The 20,742-nt window shown below is 40.7% G+C and overlaps 1 protein-coding gene across 7 annotated transcripts; it reads left to right on the top strand.

Annotated features, from left to right (window-relative positions):
* Positions 1 to 1,139: 1,139 nt before the first annotated feature.
* Positions 1,140 to 20,451, top strand: LOC110986557 (uncharacterized). 7 transcript variants are annotated; one of them, XR_002599157.2, is made up of 13 exons: positions 1,140 to 1,402; positions 3,003 to 3,131; positions 4,902 to 5,035; positions 5,536 to 5,626; positions 10,177 to 10,234; positions 11,878 to 11,982; positions 12,826 to 13,023; positions 13,832 to 14,086; positions 14,807 to 15,085; positions 15,478 to 15,575; positions 15,795 to 16,006; positions 16,299 to 16,343; positions 18,114 to 18,244. XR_002599157.2 is itself a non-coding variant. In XM_022248512.2 (11 exons), the coding sequence occupies exons 2-11, from the start codon at positions 3,030 to 3,032 to the stop codon at positions 15,834 to 15,836; spliced, it is 1,362 nt and encodes a 453-aa protein (XP_022104204.2). In that variant the 5' UTR covers positions 1,140 to 1,402; positions 3,003 to 3,029; the 3' UTR covers positions 15,837 to 16,720. The 7 variants fall into 7 exon arrangements, 4 of the variants coding, with proteins under 4 accessions (XP_022104204.2, XP_087003416.1, XP_022104202.2 ...); XR_002599158.2 differs by lacking the exon at positions 16,299 to 16,343 and having other exon boundaries at positions 18,114 to 18,251; XR_015428003.1 differs by lacking the exon at positions 18,114 to 18,244 and having other exon boundaries at positions 16,299 to 16,720.
* The last annotated feature ends 291 nt before the right edge of the window (positions 20,452 to 20,742 follow it).

The following is a 20,742-nucleotide window of genomic DNA, read 5'->3' as shown; positions in this document are numbered from 1 at the left end:
GTATTTCTAATGCCCCAACTCTGGGTGCAGTGTCCCAATTCAAGGAAAATTCTCCATCAGGCCGAAAAGTACCCCTACAGATTCTTTCGAAAAGAGGGGTCTGTTTGGGGCAAGGAATGGTGGGATTGCGTCAGTATGGCCCAGGATCATCTCTGTAGATTCAGGGGCACCCATCCGGGGGAAAGCAGACAAAAATGTAATTTAAAATTAGTCAGGAAAGCCCCAGGAAGGTGAGGGATGTCATTTGAAAATGGCTGCTGAGAAGACTTGGGAACTTCAACTTTTTGGGGGTGAGTTTGTTTTTGACGGATAATTAAAAAATTCATTTGTTAACCTACTAAAAATTGAAAAACAAATGAAATCTGAAGGACCAAACAACACATTGTTTTTTGTTTGAGAGGCCTCAGGGACTTCAGTTGCCCGCCATGGGGCTCCAAACTTGGTTAATTTTACTCTATTTTCAATGGAGCTTGAATTAGTTCAGTGCACCCCTATAGCATAAGTCCGAACTATAGTTGGGCCCGTCCCAACAAGAGTGGGCTGGCACAACTACAGCAGAGAGGTCCTGTGTGCATGATGTGCCCAAATGTCATGTGATCCGTCATAGGGCTTGATGAACAGATGAAGTGCCACATTGTATAAGGTCGAGATTTCCCACAGACATTGGTCAATAATAGTTGTGCCAGCCCAACTGCGGCACTACAGTTGGGGCTGTCCGAACTATAGTTGGGACTTATGCTGTAGTTGGGGCGTAACGTATTTACCGTGACAGCTAGGCCGTTTTCCAATACTCAATTCGGCTCCATTTCAGGCTTCAACTTTTTTTAGCTGACTTTGAACCCGTAAGCGCTGTAATTAGTCTAATTGTGCCACAAAACATCAAATAAGATGCAATAGAGCCAAAAATTGCAGTAATTCAATGTAATTTGAACGCTTCAGGCCCACAATTGGGGATTGATTTTAGAATGAAGCCTCCGACGGAACGAATTGACTACATGTATTGGAAAACGGCCCCAGCATGCTTCGTTCTTGAGATTGCGCAATAATTCGGATGGGAATTCCCCGTACTTTGAGTCTGGTTGAAGAATGTAGACATTGACAATAGCTATGGGAATTGGAAATCATGATGGGGAACCAGACTACTGAAAGATTGAGGAGTTTACGTACTGTGCATGTACATTCCTCCATGATATACCCGAATGCTTAAGCGGTCAGCCACAATTCATAACACCTCTTGACAAGTTTGCACCCTTCAGTGGTACCTTTTATGTGGAAATAATAGCTTAATCGCTGAAATCACCGGTTTGTGACGGAAAAAAATAAAGTCCGTTGGGTTTTTAGCAGTTTAGGGAAGCAAGATCTGGCGACGCCACTGCACATGAGTTAGCAGGCTACTGCACAGGTACTTAGAAAACAGGCCTGTAGGCTGTAGCGTTAAAAGCGATACTAACGTCATTTAAAAGTTATTTTTAGATCTTGACTCTTGGACAAACAGGTGAGGTGAGCACGATCCCTTTATCTATCTATAAAATCTTCAATAAAAATGCAATGATTTTCTGGAATTGGACTACTTCCTATCATCGACAGTCAGTACATGTAACAGCAGTTCCTTTCAGCTAGGTTCCCGTAAAGTGCATCAAAGAGATTTTGTGGCTGAATCTTTCCAGGTGGTGTGGTTTATTGTATTGCTTTATGTATAGACATGTTGTTATTGTCATCAGTTTTGGAGAACATTTTTTATTATTGCTAACGCTATGTGGGTTTTCGAATAGTTCCCTCAGAAGACCTGAACATGTACACATGAAGGGCTCTGTTGGTGTCTTTCAAGCATGCAGAGGGCGCAGTGAATGGCTGCCATGGCTGGATGTTGGATAGCCCCAGACTGGGGCTAGTCTACTTAACTACCTCTGTATCATTGGCCCCACGACGGCCCACGCAAAAAGCAGAGACGTCGCAAAAATGCCTTCTATGAGCCCATATTTCTTAGACAACTCACCCACCTCATCCAGTCATTGGTCTATCAATCTGGGCAATTATCAGTTTGTTTTTATCCGTGAAAATTTGGTTTGTGTTTGGTCGTCTCAACACGGCCATTACAGCGATTTATTCTCAATCGTTTGACAGGTTATAAACACAGTCGGGATCCATTCGGTCTTGGAACCAGACAGCATTAAAGATGTAGGTCCCAAGAACATGACATTAAAAAACATTAAACAAAGCGAACCGAAATACATGGAATGCTTGGGATCAAGTGTGAAATCATTGCCTGATGCGAGGCGTACACATTCGATTCGCTTGTCCAATCCTGCTATGCTTTGTAATGCTTTTATAGCATTCAGACATACACAAGGCTTTTTGCAGGTGATACAAAGTCACTGATAAAACAGCAATGGAATTACTGTGTTTATTGCTGTCTGGTTCCCAGGCATCACCTGTAGCCATATGTGTTTTTTACCAAATGTTTTGATACAAATGAGTTGCTAGTTGGGATGTTGTAACCTTATCTCTTTTGTTAGTGTGATTTTGCTCTGTAGCAAATTAGCTTACCCTTACAAAAGAGGCCCTTAATTCCTAGCTTATCTCTTTTGTGTATGGTATGGACTCCCCAGTTCAATTCTCATTACTCAAGAAAGGCATAAATTTCCATTTTATTGCTGGTTGGGGGTGGGTCCACTTAGTTGCAGCGTCCATGGTGTTGGTCACTTCGCCCCTTAACCACTTCGCAAGCAGTCACTTCACCCACAGTCACCATGTGAAATATTGTGTGTGCCCTGGTGCGGGTGAAATGGGCGAAGTGACAGACGGGCGAAGTGACTGTAAAACCATGAAGGATCGTCTTCCATATTTTAACCCAGCTAAGCATGACGCGTTAATACGTGGAAATGAAAAAACAATTCCTAAACAAATGTACGCCTCCTCCATGGAACGAATGTGGAAAATTGTGGATGTTTAGGTGTCATCCGGCGTCAATATTCTTGACTGAAGAGTCATCTTTTTTGCAGGTTTAACAGAGACTTATTAGTGGAGTGATGAAGACTGTGGCCAGTATATGCATGGTGCTGAAGGTGATGGCTATCATGCCTACATGGATGCAAACTGGGGTCGTTAGTGTACCAGTGGCAAAATTGGCGGTAAGAGATGTACGGTAATTTGGACACCAGTCCTTTCCTAGGTGTGCCTTGCCACAATTTCTCTATATGGGTACATAGTGGATACATGAAGCAGATGGCCGTATTGCTGTGCATGAATGCAGCTCCTTTAGAAACTTTTTTTTTTGAAGATGTGCAGTAAAACATGTTTATGTAGCATCCCCGGTGTAGACTGAATCCACATAAGTCTACACCAAACAGCCTGTTCTAAAGTGTCATAACACAGAAGCCTACTGTAAAAAAGATTTTGAGTCTCCAAAGGAGTGCCATTGGACCTCAGAGATACCGTTTGGTGGCATCCAATCGTTGGTCTTGAGGCGCTATCCCCTGAGGTCAGTGGCCTTATTAGCTCTTAGCTCCTTATTAGCTCCTGTAGCCTAGAGAGGTGAACCTTTTTGCTCTCACCTGTCATCTTAAGCTTCCTACAGAAGTCAGTTTTCAAATCACTCAACCACCACAGGGCTGTCCGATGAACTCTGCTTGGGGATCATCTTAGCCATGTTATAGATGTTTCTGTGTTTGGCAATGGAGCCATTCTCTGTTATTTTTTATTCCTCCATGGTTGGAGCTAGAGTATGCCTTGTCTGGGAACTAATTTCATGGCAAATGAGGTGAAATGAATGAAGATTAAATCAACTCAATATTTGTCCGGCGGGGGAGGGGGGGATGACTTACGTACATGTAGTGCTTCCCTAGATTCACCTTTTTTTTCTGTACAATTTTCCTCATAGGACAACATGTACATACAGGGTTCTAGCTGGCAAATGTAAAATTTTTGCTAACGCTTTCATGCCTTACACGTACATGCATTTGTGATGCAACCAAGCCAATTAAAAGTCAATTCTTCTCAATGTACCCACTGTGCATTCGACTGCATCACTATGGAAACCCAGTGTTGAAATAACCTTTGGTTTGAAAAGTTGTGGAAGTGGAAATATGGAAAGAAGTGGTATTGGACAATCCCATTAGGCCTATTCTGAGATGTACACAAATCTCAAAATGAAAATTCCTGACAATTCAGTTTGCTTGATTGTGTCACATTTTTGAAGCCACTGCTAAATACAGTTTTTTGGTGACCTTTGATGACTTATGGAAATACTGCTCATAAACTCTACCATGTTTTCTATAGATGGATGTGTACTTTGATTTGAAAGTGCTTTGCAAAAAGAAACTTGAAAATACGGTTTTATTTAGAAGACAGCTTAAAAAGAAAATTCTGAAGATATATTGTGTGGCAAAAATTCCAGATTGTCATGTGACCAATGGTGATGTCACCATGACTTCAGTATTGGAGTGCACATCTTCAGTATAGGACCTACAGTGTATGCATAAACATAGGTCCTATACTAAAATAAATAACATACTTTGCATAAATGTAAAGTTTGGTTGGTACATGTATCAGTGTATCATTATTTGATGTGATTCAGGCCTACCTGACTGAAAGCCTCCTGTGAGTCCTTAACCCTAACACTCCTCAGTCCTCCAACAGGTGAAGGATTGAGGAAGGTTAGGGTTAAGTCTATTTTAAAGACTTTCTTGTTTCAAAACTGCTGTCCATAGCTTTGACCAATTATATTTAAGAAATAGTGTTCTATTATTTGGTGAACTCTATTAACCCTAACAGTCCTCAGTCCCCCAAAATGTGAAGGATTGAGGACTGTTAGGATTAAAGGCAATTTGGGACTTCTTTGAGAAGTGCTGTTAAGGGTCTGTGTTAATTGTTACTGTTGCCTCATCTTATAATTTCTACAGTGCGAAGTAAACAGTATAGATACCAATTTTTGGTATGAATGCTCAAGGCAAATGGAAGAACCCTGTGTTCAAGGCAGGCACCTTAAAATCCCTGAGGCCAACTGTTCAGCTGGGACTGTGGATAAGAATCAATTGTGAGTATTTACTTTAGAAGTGAAATTCATTCTGGGTCATGAGACTTCTGAAGGCAGCATTGTGCATGTGGATGTTTGAACATATTGTTGCGCACCCACAATCCTAGTGCCCCAACGTTTTAGTTGCTCTCGTTGCCTTGCATTCCCAGGGTCTCTTATTTAGCTCAGCTATGCATATGGCATTGTAACTGAGGTGCTAATTTTGTATTAAGTTATTCCTGCTGTTCTCCGGCGTGATCGCGTGTTCCATTACACCTTTGTCTCTGTGTTTCCTCTGCTCAGTTGGGCATGTTGGAAATTCCTTCTCCTTGTGGCTGCGTGGTTGGGCATGGTACAGTTCCCTTGAACGCTAATATTCGGTTACCTAAGACTTTGTAGCTGTCAGTCATTTTCTAGGATGATTGTGTATAATCTTTGCACCCAAAACTACACTTTGGTACATGTGATGTCGTCTTCTTCTTTGCTGAGTAAGCTACGAGTGCTGTCTTTTCATTTTTAAGGTGTGTCTCATGTCCAGAGGGAACATATTTGGATTTTAGGAATCACTGTGACGAGTGTTTGAAGTGGACAGAATGTGGGCCCGGAATGATGGTAAGTAGTCCACTACATGTCATTCTGCTTCTGAGAAACATTGTATCGGGGCTGAGGCCACTTAACTCTCATGTACAAGGTAAGGAATGCATGGACAAACAGTGCTTCTTACAAAATACAACAGAAAAACTCCTTTTTCCAAAGAGTGTCTGCCAACTTGACAATGGTTCTTGTAGGGTGAAAATCTGTAAATAGTAACAAAAGCACAAATCCATTCATTTAGCTGTTAATCTTTTAGGAAGCGTGATGCATCTTGAAATTTGTTGAACACATTTTAATTTGTTGCTAGATTCCTGGATTATGAAAACTTCTTGATATGGTGGCCCTGCTTTTTGCGAATTTATTCACAAGTAATCCTGAATAGTTTTGCAACGTCATGAACTTATATTATTATGGTTTATTTATTTGAATTAAAAGCAGCCCACAGGCTGAAAGCATTCAGATTTACAATAGGTAGTTTAGTTAAAGAGTACTTAGAATACATTGAGTCCACCTTTAAATTGTAGATTAAAACATGTTAAAAGGTACAAATCACAACATACAACACAAAACAAAATTATTTATTATCATTGACAAACTAGACATTAACCGTAGATTCATGACTAGTCAAATTTTCTGGATTAAATATTTCTGTGACATCATTACTTTCTTCAAAGTGTAGATTATTTTTATGAATCTACAGCAAACTGTAGATTTGTAAGTTACCAATCTACAGTTATTGCCACAAAACAATAACCGTAGATTCGTTAGACAATAACCGTAGATTCATTACGAATTTACAGTTAATGTCTCGCTATTCTACAATTACAGTAGATTCATGTCAATGAGGGGGCTAGAGCTCACGTCCACTCCTCTCCTCGTTTCAATCATGCAAAGTGCAACCGGAGGGTTGGGTAAGAGTAACATAGAAACTTTACTGCCATGAGACTGATTTTAGTAGGCCTCGTAATAGCCACAGTTAATACATTTTAGAGTTACTGAGAATGCCCACACTCTGGCCTTACAGACCTTATACATTAAGGCAGAGTCAGGGGCCTTTTCAATCGTTATTTCAATTTATTTACAGTGACGCACAATGGGTTACTGAAACAGGTCCCAGAGGAAGAAGGAAATACCGTCTTACATGACGTTTAATACACAAGGTCTATTGTGTATTTGCCATTTTGCTCACTGACATGCATTTTGTTACCTTGGATTGAATTATACATCAGATATGGCCATTCTCCTCGGAATAATGACCACCAATTTTATGGACCCATGAAATTCAATTTGAATCTAATTCTCTGCAGTCCAAATTTACAATATGAAGGATGATCAACAAAGATTTTCATGAAGAATGTTGGATTTTAGTATTTAGACCCCTTTTCTTCATTTCTAGTAAGAATTTAACAAACTTAAAACAAAAAAATATTGTTCATGTATGAAATTTGAACCTTCCATGCAGCTGCCTTTTTGGCAATTTAGATTTGGGCTGAAATACAACAGTGTACTCTTCTTTTGTCAAATTAAACACAAAACCGATTTTCTTCTACTTTGCCACGTTTACACTAACAGTGATATTAATTGTATTCCCATCCTTTGATGAAGACACAAGTTGCCCAGAGGTACTGTTAGCGTGGTCAGCCGAGATATTGCTGGAATCTGAGGCAGAATTACTCTCTGCTGGTTTTAGAGCTTTACTTATGGCTTCCCGTTGTGCATCTGTTGTTCTCTTGTATGATTGCACAGCTGATGAACAATGAGCGGGGATCTCGCAAATGAGCTGTTCATCAAACTGTGGCTGGTACAATCTTGAAGCAGCAGTTGCTCTTAAGGAGTGATTAGAGTAGAACCCCTTTAATCCAGCTTGATCGCACAAGTGTTTTACGGTGTTTGTTAGTTGATGAATACCTTGTGGTTGGCAGCTATACCAAACTTCACCATTTGGTTTGGCAAGGGGGCGAAGGTAGAATGCTGGGGGACACTTTGGCGATGTAGGTCGATGGCGTATGTACTCTTCATAAAATCGTACAATGCATCTCCTGGGATTTGATGGGGTCTCGTAGGCATCTACAGTTTGGGGGTTTATTTTCCGGTGCTTTATCCCCCCTTGGCAGGCTTTCGACACGTCCTCTGTGTATCGCAGGAAACGTTTTCCTTCTCTGTTCGTGTGAAGAGAAACTTGTGAATTCCTGAAACGCAAGTGTCTGTGCTCCTCACCGCACGTAGTGCAAAATGGATGCCAAAGAGATACAGCTCTGTCAACCAACTTCTGAGGGGAATCCATCGTCAGGATGTTCTTATCCCATAACAGTTGCTCGTTGTCCACACTGATAATTTCGACTTGTTTTCTCTTGACTCAGACACCAGGGGCTGACAGCTCTTTCATTCGAGTGTCAAGGGTTTTTTCAATAAGAAGGTAAATTCTTCATCTTGCAGAAACTGATACTCACGCCTGTGCATAGCCAAATACAGTTGAATACTTAACACCAACTTGTATAATGTCTCACTCGGGTATTCGTCTCCATTAACTTTTCAAACTTCCGAAATGAAACGGGTGACTGTGTAAGTAAGCTCGTCAGTTGTCATCTCAAGTAGTTCTCGTTTTATAGCACTCCGGTTCAGCGAAGGATTTCAATGACGTACTCGTTCTGATTACTTTTCCATTCGTTGAAGGTGCGAACAGCCCATTCGCATTTCTTTTCTGTTGCTTTTGAGTACCTGGGGAAAAAGATGCACAGTGACTTTTGATTAAAAATTGATTTGATGGAATCATGCAGTTTTGAGTTTGTTTTGCGCTCTAGAAGCTCAACTGTTAAGTTTATTTATGACATCATTAAGTTAAAAAAAAATACAGTTTGCACACCTTTTTCGTGTTTTTTCTGCAACCTCTTCATCAGTGACTGGGTGTTTGAATCTGCTTTTGCCTTGGACATATTTGTTCTGTACAGTTTTAAACGGAGTAAATACTTGTACATCATTTGTATCATCCAGGATCTCACGTTGTATACATGTATGTCATCGTCAGATATGTCAGACAACTGTAACTTTTCGTTTTAGCAATGTGACACAGTACTGTCATATTCAGCTATATTGTCTCCAAGTTCTTGAAGGAATTTTGCAGCTTGCGAAGTAGTGTCTGTTTCACTCGACGAGCTGCAAGATTTGAAGGTGCTTTGAGTCGAGCAAAATCCCGAACTGTCGCTGTCAGACATGACTTGCCAAGTATACATGTACTTCCACGGATCGAAACATGGATCGTCCAACGTAAACCCAGCAACTGATGCTCTCGGCTGGTGTCTTGGCTATTCATGCACGAGTACCTTACGAATCTACACTCATTGAAAGCACTAAATCTACTTATGCAACAATGGGAAATAGTTTAAGTCAGAGAATAGACTCGGAACTGTAGAATCTTGCAAGAATGGGATCAGCTTCACCTCGCTCATTCTTGGCACAAATCTACAGTTCCTCGTCCATTCTCCTTGACGTAATTGTATGTTTTGTCTTGAATATTTTCCCAGCAACTTGAAGGGTTCTGCATTGTAGTCTGCAAGATAGCAATATTTACGTTGCATAATAGTAGTCTGGATCTCATCCTCTCTTGTGTGAATTATTTGACACAGACCCCGACTGCGTTATGACCACTAACAGCGTGAGTGACAGAGCATGCTTTCTGTAAAGCCCAATTTCCGTCATTTTTGCAATAATGACCTCCATTATGGTATATTGCTTGTTTGGAGAATACCCTCTAAGCTGCTGAAAAAATTAAATTAAATTTACAACTGGTCTTGAATTACACGTAATTCGCAATTGATCATGACAATCTTTACGATGTTGTAAAGACATTCACAACAAGTCCTAAATAAATTTGTGGCGTGACAGCAAAAATATTCACAAAGATATTTATGACTAGTCATGGATGAATCCAAGACATCGCAAAAACAATCATAACTAGTGGTGAATGAATTCACAACATCGCAAAAATATTCACGACAGGAATATTGATGTCCCTTCAGGGCCACCATATCTTGAGGATTCAGGATAATGTAGCGTGTCCTGTCTATGGGCTCTGATGCTGACAAGAACTACTCGGTCAGGCTCAAATCTCCGTTCCGGGCAGAACTGCTCTGTTTATTTTCACGAAAGCCAAAGGGCTGTCTGACACACACAGCTTGTTACCAGATGTGTCTAGACGGGGACTGTGCAGGCACGAGGTGGGAAAGCCGCAGGCCGTTCACATACCAGCATGGGCAGCCAGCTAGTTCCATGCGGGTCCGAGCTGGCGCCCCCACCAGCGCTACAATAATTTCAGGCTAAAATGTGTAGGGGGTGTAGGGAAACCAATCACCAGAGCTTTTTTTACCATTTTTTTTTTCATTTTATTTTTAACATATCCCCTATACATGTACAATAGTGATATCTATATTTTAAGAGAATGAAATAGAGCAGAAGACTTAGGCTACTCCAGTAACTTACACGTGCATGTATGAGATACACGTACATTTGTGTATTTGGATAAATACTAATAAAATCCTCAATTTGTACAATTGTTTTTAACCTCATTTCAGGAAAACCCAGCCCTTCTACCTAACAGGTTGAGGGATAGAGATTGCATTCCAATAACGGGTGAGTCAATTCATGATTGATTAGTCAATTCACATAAATTGGCTGATCAGGATCAAGGAATCAAGGATATGGCAAAAGACAATGCTATAGTATAGACACAAATGCACCAGTCATGCCAGTACCAGTGTTCCAGGGTCCATTATCATGCTCATGTGTTGCATGTACTGTTCCTAGGGTGAGCGTATTGCATTCATTATGCAAAACATTTCAGAATGTTAATCAACTGCGAATCCAGACGTGGTTCGTGCAGAACACGTATTTAGATACCATAGTTTTATTACATTTTCTGGCTCACTTTCAATTCATCCCCTGTACAGGATTGCATTGAATTTTATAGATTTTGTTGAAATGATCTGAGGAACGTTCCATCCTTCTGAAATGTCGTCTTGTTGGCATGCAAATATGTATCATGCTTTCGGATTTGTGCCTACATACATGTATTTTCCATCATTACTGTGTGTCAAGTTTGGATGATGGGATGCAGACAAACTACTTCAAGAACTCAAAGTCACTTCACCATGTGACCTTAGGCCACTGTAGTTTACATGGAGTCTTAACGCTATGGGTTTTTGAATCGGAAAAATTTTGAGGTAAATGATCCGGTAGCTTGTCCTCCTTTTCAATCAAATTTTTCCATGAGAGCAAGCTTGAGGTCCCTGCAGCTCTTGAAAAGGGTGTAACCAAGGGTTTCAGAGCATGAAACATCTGAGATTTTCAATTACCAGTCTGTTGTTTCCACCCAACCACAATTGCACCGTTCATGCTGTTTGTGGTTATCGCATTGTGCATGCATTGGGCCGGCCAATGACCAAGCTTGCTGCGCATCCTGGTTTGGCTATTTTTGGATGTGGGGGGGATTTCTAAGATCTTGCAATCTGTCACAGCTATACAGCACAATGCCTGTTGGGCGGCCTGATAGTATGAGCTACAAGTCACTTAGTAAAGACCGTCGCGTAATGAAAACAAGATGGCACCCCCGCCTCTGAAAATAGTCACACCAAGATGTGGAGCAAGCTTGGCCATAATGCATGCACAAAGTAAAAAACACAAATGGCATGAACGGTGCAATGCCTTAATAGTCGTCCCTACTTGTCCTTGCTTGGGAAGCACAAGGGGTACATCCAGGAATTTTCTGGAGGGGGGGTGTGTCCTGGTCCCTCATATATTTTGAATGTCAGATTTCGCAGATAGGTGGGCACATGTTATGCGTTACATTGTTACTGATAGACAAATGATAACTCTTCCAGATGTCAGGGTGTTCCAGTGTCAGAGCCAGGGGGGGACCCCAAACCCCCCCCTCCTGGATCTGTGCCTGTACAATGCGGTTCCAGTCTGACAATGATTCTATCTAGGAATGGGGTTTCATTTTTTGTAGTGTTGCTACAGTATTTTCATCATTCTGTTCAATTTCAGTGGTTGCCTTTTTGGTCCAATTTTGGCTCATAATACATCTGATACCCAGAACCATGTCCCCCACCTGTCCATATTCCAGGTTAAGAGGTCACACTGCCTTCACGTTCCTTGTCCAAGATGTTGAGGCTGTGCAGACATGCACGTATGAAAAATGTAGAACATTACGTTCTTCATTCATTTGGTCTCTTGTTTGACATTTACGTTCTGATCAACTTTTTTATTTGAACTAGCATTCACACGCGCTCCATCCCTGAGTGCTCGGCCAGAAATATCTGATAACATTTCAACATCAACTGCAGATGCATCCACCGAAATGAATATGTCCCACCCCATGGGTAGGTATTAAGAACCATTCTTCCCAGCTCATTTCAAGAGATAATTTTAGATTGACTTACAAGGCATAACAGTAAATATCAAATAGCGACAGGTTAGCATGGGTCCCTTTGTTGGAAGGGGTGCAATGGGAAACAGTGCTCTTTGAAGGAGTTGTTTTGTAAACTGTTTCTGGAAGAAACCTGTATGTTACATTTTTTGTTTTGTACTTTTTAAAATAAAGATGAAAAGCATATGGTCATCGACCATTTTTTTTTTGAGAAGAAAGTATCTGGATTTTAAATTTTCTTGGTTATGTGGCTCTCAGTCGATGTGTTACAGCAAGTTCTGTACAAACACTTTTCTGTTGAACCACAATCAGTATCAAGTGTCATACTGTTACTATTCATATCCTAGTTAATAGTAACATGAGAAACCACAATGTAAATTCTGTCATGTGAAATGAACAAGAAACCTTGCACCGGTAGATCACTTCCATGCCTAACATTTTAATACAATTTCATACTTTGCAAATTTTAGAAGAAAAGCAGTTGACTAGGAATGACGCCAATTTTAGAACTTTATTTACAGTTGCCCGTCGTTTCACGTAACATATGTACCAAATGTTGCGGGGATGGTATTGATGATGTCCTGACCAAACTTTGTATCTCAATGAACGCAATCAAGCTCACTACAGGGCAGGAAAACAGTTGTCAAATTTAGGCCTACGTGGACCACTTGGGACCCTTCGAAAGAAATATCCATGCATTAGCAATAATGCTAATGCCAGGAAGGGAGAGGGATTTCAGGATATCCTTAATTCTGATCGAATAAAGCTTGATGTATTTTGTCAAAACTTTTCACAGGAAATTCTTCGTTGCCTGCTCCACAGCCAATGGATGATGATGATGATGATATCGGTTACAAGGCGGCCATCGGGGGCTTAGCTGGCTTAGTTCTTGTCCTCATTGTAATTCTGGTTGTCATAGCAGTCAAATGCCACCTTGGGAGGAAATCAGTGGAATGGAAACGGGACTGTGACCAGCAACAAGAACAGCCCCAGGGTTTGTTGTTGATCATTTGTCAACTTCTTGCATATGAAATTCATCTTAATTCTTCTTATTTCTATTTAGAAAGTTTGGGGAAAGTTAAGGGCTTGGTGCCTTTAAAAAGAAATGTTGTGCCCCCTCACGGCTCCTTTAGGGTTAATTTTTCAATCAGCTCGTCTGTTGCAGTGACCTATCCATGTGTAATTGCCGCTGAAACTTATCAAGCACTCACAGCTGTAGTGACAAACGAGGTAATACCAAAGATAATGTCAAGTTTGGTGAATGTCATGGCCAATTATAACTGTACATGTCATGGTGTGCCCGGTGAAAGGTCGTAAGTGCACTTATGCCCTTATGCCTGGAAGCATAACCGCTGTAGAAAAACAGTTCTATGTAAAAGGGTGTAAGAAACACACTGTCTTTATTAAGTAAAAACGGTTAAAATTTACTACAAAATTAACACAGGCTGTGCAAAAAGCAATCTTTGAACAACTTATCAAATGACTTGGGAAATTGTTTTGGAACTATTTACAAAGAAATCTTTATATTTCATTAAAATAAAACAGTTTCACATATACGTCCTCAGGTTGTAAGCTCTTACAACTTTTTTCCGGGCACACGACTATATGAGAGTCGTCCAGTTGTCCAAATAACAGGTTTCCAGATGGGAAATAACACTTACAGATACTTGTTGAGTTATTTTTCTGATTTTATTCTTTATGCCATATTGGAGTTACAGAAAGCAACATCCATCCCTTCTGAATTTTACATAATCACGTTGATGGTGGCTTAATGTACTGATGATGTGATTTCTTTCCCACAGAACCACAGATTCATTGGAATGCAAGAGGGGCATCTGCTGACAACAGAGATGATGCTGATGGAAATCAACAGGAAGAAGCACGTCATCTTCTTGCTGAAGATCTCCCTCCGTCATCATCTTCAAGGGGCGATGGACAGGCCAACAGTGCTGAGGCTAGCCGTGCAACAGTGATGGTACACCTTCCCCCGGCCAGTGTCAACAGTCCTCCAACCAGTGGCCCAGTAAATTGTGGGAGACCAGATGCAGCTTCAAATGGTAGTGCCGTTAAATTTTGTAACAAAATTATACATTTATTTAATAAACAGTGGTTGGGGATGTTGGACTGAATCTTTCCTCTCGGCCATACGTTTGTATAGTTTATGGCAGGATTCAATTTGCAGATCCAAATTCTGTATATTCAAAATTTCCGCCTTGTTGGACAGAACATCTGTCAGCAACTGTAAAATGGTCCTTGTGAGACAAAGACCCTGAACACTTCAAGGGAAGTGAGGTTGAAGGGTCTTGTACTTTATTTGAATGGCCAATCAGCCTACAGAGTTGTTTTAGAATTAAAATTACTACAGTCTGTAATCCCCTTGGTGTATGTCCACAGCACCTGTAGCTTTGCCTTGAGCACTGTGCACTCCTTTGGTGTATAAACAATAACGTTTTATACTGATGATAGTTATTCGCTATCTTTGCTCTGTAGAACCTGTTTACAGTGATAATTTTGTGCATTTTCCCTTGGGCAGTTGAGATGGCCGCTTTGCAAATGTCGCACTTGGTGTATTTCAGAGTTTATAGGTTTGTGTTCAGTTAAAGGGCAAAGGAGTGGCTTATGTGTGAGCAATAGCCTGAAGTATTTGCAAGCTGAAAATCTAAACGGCCCACTGTCTCATCTAATTTCGATCTCTGCTGGTGCTGTAATTGATCTCTGGCAATTATCAATGTGTGTCTACATGTAGCTATGTAACTCTTCCTACGACTTTTCTGCAGACATTTTGGCCGACTTTTACCTCTCCTGGCTTGCTGAACAAATTACGCCAAAAGAGAAAGTTCCCTTGAGCACTCAGCTGGGATTCAACGATGCCCAGCTGAAATGTGTTGAGACAGAGTATCAAGGTGACACCCGTCGACAGAATTACGAGATGCTGCTCAACTGGCGTAAGCGAGCAGAAGGGGACGGTCTGTCCAAAGTCAGGCAGCTCGGTCAAGCTCTAGCCAATGAACAAGTCGGACGCACTGACCTTAGGGACGAGTTATTCAGTCGTTATGGTATGTAGCTATCTCTATATTACACACCCCTCATTATAGTCGTTTTTGATAGAATTGCCTCACTTTGGGCAGAGAAGGCCATTCTTGATTCTCAGTTTTTCATTTTGTTTTTGGTCACTGTGAACAAGGGCCCTGTTGCAAATCTGAGATTACAACCCATTCAACAAAACAATTTAGAATCCAAGTTAACGTTCTTAGAGCGCCGTTCACGATTGATGCAAATCTGGCTGTGGGAAGCATATAGAAGCACACTTAAGGTAATTGTTAGCATCATATGTATCTTTGTAATACGCTTGTTTTGCATGAGTGATTTTGGTCGGTTGTATTTTGTGTATGAGCTGGAGAGGAAAAGCGCGCATTTTAAATAGGACAACATGTCCACTTTGTCACAGTAACATTGGTGCTGGGTGGATGGTTTTGTGTCACAACACCACCTTTGTTGTGTTGTCAGCCCTTTTTGTGTGAAAAACCAGAGCCTGTTTTGCTGACGGTAAGTTCCCCTCAATTACATTTAATGTGAAACTTTGTGCAACCTGTTGACTTTTTTACAATAAACTGTAGTTTATATGCCTTATCGTATTATTTAAACCTGACTTTACTACTTACAGTTATGTAAGATGACTTTCTAGTTTCAAGCGAACTTGTAAAAATTTTTATTTGTGTTTTAATTTTGATCTTGCTACAAATTATTTTAATTCTTTTGGAGTAGGATTTGACCATACCCACTTGTGCACTAAAGGTGCTTCTGTGAGGGGTGATTGACGACAGTCATTGGACGTTCCAGACAACTGTGGTAGATGCTACCCTTTCTATAGTGTCAGTGACTACATTTACATGAAGTCCTCGGCGGCTTTGTTATTTCAAGCGCAGTCTCCATTAGTCCAGTACAAAGGACTTTTCCTGGCAGAAGTACCAAGCAAGGTTGGTGCAGATGACAGAAGATTCATCACCATATGGCACGGAAATATAAAGACTGAGCACTGAACATCAACCACATGAAATCAGGAAATGTATGAGTCATGGCTTAATGTAACGATGGGCATGGTAGGTTTAAAAGGCATTGAATCATATTAGGCCTGAACGAAGCATGGATTAAAAGCTCACGTTATAAATTGTGGTCAAACTATTTTCCGAATTTCTCACTGAGCATTATTTGTCTCGGGTGGTTTACAGAATTCTGTTATGGCATGTTTAAATTTTATTACTTAAACAGTATGCATGTTCTCCAGGCAAGTGCATATTCATGCTGAAATTCAAGGTACGTATCTGAATGAAATCACTGAAGCTGAGCACATGCATGTACATGTTTCCTTTCTAAAATTTCTGTTTACCATATTTAATCTGCACTTAGTCGCTTTTGTTCCTTTTTTTCAAAGCTTTGCATGCTGCATGGTTGTTTTAAGTTAAAGTCTTGCATGCTGTATGGCTGTTTGAAAGTTACTTTTGCTTAATATAAAGCTATTTATGGTTACTTGAAAGTAATTTTGTTTACTTCTGTTTAAGTTGTTACTCGTTGGATTGCTGTTTGTATACATGTACCTGCACTTAGATCCTTGTCATCTGTACTTTGTTTTATATTTTATTTATTTTTTTGTTTCATGTTAATAAATAACTATGTTTGTGTTTTTCATTTGATGATTTTGTCCATTGTGCCATCATTATGTGTTTCGCACTTGGTGGGCCAAGACCTTCATTTAAATTTTCTTTCCTCTTTTTTTTTTTGGGGGGGGTTGCCACATTTGTCATGACACGGAGCAGTATAGCCTTTGTCAATTCGTCTCAGGGCAGCGTACGCCAGCACACACCTGCTGCTCGAAATCAAGGCAAAGAGCGACCTCACACGGTTTAAGAAATATGCAAATCAGCCGAACCAGGATGAACGCCTTGGTGCAGCCGTCCACAGAAGCTTATGTTTTTCTTTACTTTTGCACTAGGTGCACAATGCGGTGTGCTGCGGTGTGCTGCGGTGTGCTGCGCTGCGACGAATGCCTAGACCAAGGCTAAGAGCAGTAAGGTCTCGCCCAAGACCTTGACGCAGTGCACCCTTCACAATCAATCACACTGTTTTGCCATTCAGCTCCCATCTTCCCAAATCTTCCGGAACTATCCAGAGGATTTGGGAGGATTGAGGAAGGTAAGGATTAGGGCACAAAGATGGTGCCATTGGGTTTAATACCCCACATTGCTGGATTTTGGAGATTGGCTTGGTTCCTGCCAAGTATGCCCAGGGTATGAGCCCTGAGCTGAACCAAGAGAGGGCCCAATTTCTCTACCAAAGGAGGCTCCTTTGGTGGGAACTGCACTTCGCTGTTTTACAAAATACTGTAAAATGCATGCGTAAACCACTTGCTACTGGGTGGTTTGCAAAATGCAGTGCACATAATCGGGACCTTTTCAGGATTGTCCATTTTCAAAATTCTTCAAAAATCATGTTTTTCTTTACTGGACGTTTACACCCACATTAACGAGTGTCAGTATTCTGAAAGGCAACCTTCATTGACGACCGAGTATTCAGCCCAGGCCTGCCGCCCTGTAAAGGAGAGCCCCGAATTGTGAGGTGTTGCATAATTTTCTTTGTTCCGGTGAATGCCAGCAGCGTCTTTTCATACGCAGCTGGATTAGCGAGCAGCGGTGCTGTATCACTCATCATTGGGGCTCTGGAGCACTCTCGTCCTCGGTGCTAATGCGCAGGCGTGCTATGCCCAAAACAGTGGTAAACTGTTTCAAAACAGTGCCGGATTACCTTCGAAAAATGGAAGTCGAAAAATGATGGCAATTCCCAGCAGAAGGCCCTTTGTTCCGAGTACAGTCTTTTGTTACACAGACCAGCTCTTTTGTTCGAAACCGGGCACCCCGGCTCTGCGTATAAACACACGGTGCCCAAAAACGGGCTCTCCAGCCGGAAGTGGTTAAGGTTGGGTTGCTACCAACAAAATGAACACTCCCTAGCAACACTGCTCTTTTCAACAAATTAGGGGGTGCTTCTGCTCAAGGCAGATTGAGATTAATGTATTGATCATTCTTACAGGGTTACAAGCCACATCATCCCAGAGACGGGTTTCACAGGACCATAGCAGTAAACCTGATGAGGAGAATGAAGAAAGAGAAGAACGATGCAGTTTCCTTGCCGACAATTCCAGTACTTCATCCTCAAGGGAGGATGGACCAGCCAATAGTGAAGGGCATAACCGTACAAGTGGTGATGTAATTGCTCCCCTCGTGAGTGTCATCGTTCATACAAATGGGCCAGTCATTGAAATGAAGCAAGGTAATGTTTCGCTGGATAAGTGTCATTGAACTTGGTGGCAAAATGAAATGCTGTCTGGTTAATACTGCAAAAAGAAATATATTTCTTCTTGTAACTCAAAGCAAAAAAGGATGGACTGGATTTTGATTTTGGATTTGGGCCACGCAGTTACATATTTTATTGCAGGATTTTTCTTAAATTTTGTGAGAAATATTGGAGAAAGTATCTTGTAGTTATCATTATTACACACCATAAATTATGAATTCCTGTATGCAGTCAGTAAATGGCGTTAAAAGCACTTTTGTATCACAAATTTGTCGATCTGAGTTTTTAAACTATCAATTCAAAAAAAATTTAACCAAAACCTCTTGTATACATTTACAGGGTGCAACTCCAAATTAAATGCAACCCAAATGTGACATTTATTTTCTCCCTAAATGACTGTCAGAAATTGCTGTTTTTGGTATCAAATCAAACTTAGGACATTATGCATTGTGGAGATATTTTTGATTATGTAAATCCTGTTTGACAGAACAAAATTACAAATAGCATTATAAATGAATGTACTGAAAATTGAAATTCTGTGCGAAATAAATGTGTCATGAAATGTAACTCTCGCACGCCATATTATTGTCGGCAGCAAGAGAAGGAGTTGTGTGGTATGTCGATTGCCAGAAATATATCAATTCAAGTCCTATATTATCACACAAATGTTTGGATTCTTCTCTCAAAGGTCTTTCTGGCTCTAAACGTGATGAAAGTGATTTCAGAAGGCAACAGTTGTTAATTGTGCAGTTTCAGAGTTTTTCAGAGCTTGGCAGAGATTCCCCTCCAGCATTTAGAACAATGTGCTGCTTTCTATGTTGGAAGAAAGAGCCCAGTTCAGGCATATGGTCCACTGGGATTGTGCACAATGCCATTTTTTTAAGTGGTCTTTATGTTTTAAGGGTACTCAGGTAGCTGATATTGACATGAAATGAGTACCTGGTTCCAAAAGAACCCATAAACACACCCCCTAATTGCTGTGGTAAATCCTATTAGGCAGAACAAATAAGCACTTGTCTTACATGTAATCAAGATCATCTCCTCAATGCATCATTGTTTAAATGAAGTCTTCAGTTTTGAAAAGATGAAATCCTAAGTTTCCATTTGATACCAAAACGATTGCTGAGATTTACTTGCGAGAAAATAAATGATTTGGGGTTGTGCCTTTGGGGGGGAGGAGTTCCCCTGTACCATGCCCTGCTTCTTAAGAGGCAAAACAGTGTGTCCAATTGATGGAATGGAAAAAATAGCTATTCTACAGAATGAGAGGATCTTTTCATTTGAAATGGCAGAGTTTGATGTTGAATTTATAAGACTGGGTAGTGCTTTATCTGTAGAGTTCAAGACACAAATATCAATTAATGTAATAAAGTAAAACTGACAAACTAGGCCCTGGTTGATTTGTTGTTGAATTGTGTGCGAGGAAAACATGAAGGAGATGAAGTACAGTGTGAGTTAATTATTCGTGAAACTACATTTTCTCATATGAAGCAAGATATGGGACAGAGAACACCCTCCTCCTACCGTTGTGTTGGTCATTGTTTAATCAGAATCTCAGGAATTCTTTTCAGACATTTAGGGGGATGAGTTAGGTAACAATACTCTAGGGTGTATAGAGGGATTGGACAGGTGAGGGGGGTACCCCTCCATCACATATCTTGCTGGGTATAAATTTCCTGCAAGAACCTGTTTTTATATAAACGCAAAACTTCAAGGTTTGAAATTTTTTCGCTGACATCTCTCCTGAATTCACAAATGTGGAAGTGATATTCATTTGCAAAATGAAATTTTCTTTCTTCAGGGAAAAGGCTGCAACATGCTCAGGGACCAAACAAGCCACAGGGAAGGAATGACGTTCGGTCACAAACGGATGAGACGTAGATGTAAACCATTTGAACTGTTGCCCATAAAAGCTGCCAGAAAGGGCCATCAAATGTGTGTGCATACATACAGCGCACAAGCCTTGAGCAGGGGGGCGCATGGCTTTCCCATGCCCCCCTTCTCAGTTACACCACTATATGTGTGCATGCTTCATTCGTACAGTGTCCCTTCATTTGTACAGTTTACCTAAATTTAATGATGTCAACCTCTGGCAAGCCTGAAATACAATTTGCTGAACTACACAAGTGTTAAAGTTCTGGTTCAAATTCTGATTTTTATTGGCAGATACCTGTACATATTAGCAAATTGGCCACTAGATAATTAGCTTTTACTAATTAGCTTTTACATCTGAATACTTGTGTCATGGAAGTGCTGCATACTTGGTTATAGTATTTTAACAATATTTCTTGCAATGTGAAGTTGTTCCATTCCAATTTATTTTTCTGTCCAGTTTTTATGTCCGTACAAATCAAATGAGTTTTTA

This window comes from Acanthaster planci, linkage group LG16 (genome assembly GCF_054643075.1).
Source record: "Acanthaster planci isolate LZ-2023a linkage group LG16, COTS_SCS, whole genome shotgun sequence".
Lineage (NCBI taxonomy): Eukaryota > Metazoa > Echinodermata > Asteroidea > Valvatida > Acanthasteridae > Acanthaster > Acanthaster planci.
Note: the sequence above shows the minus strand (reverse complement) of the source record. Positions and strands in the feature narration are given on the sequence as shown.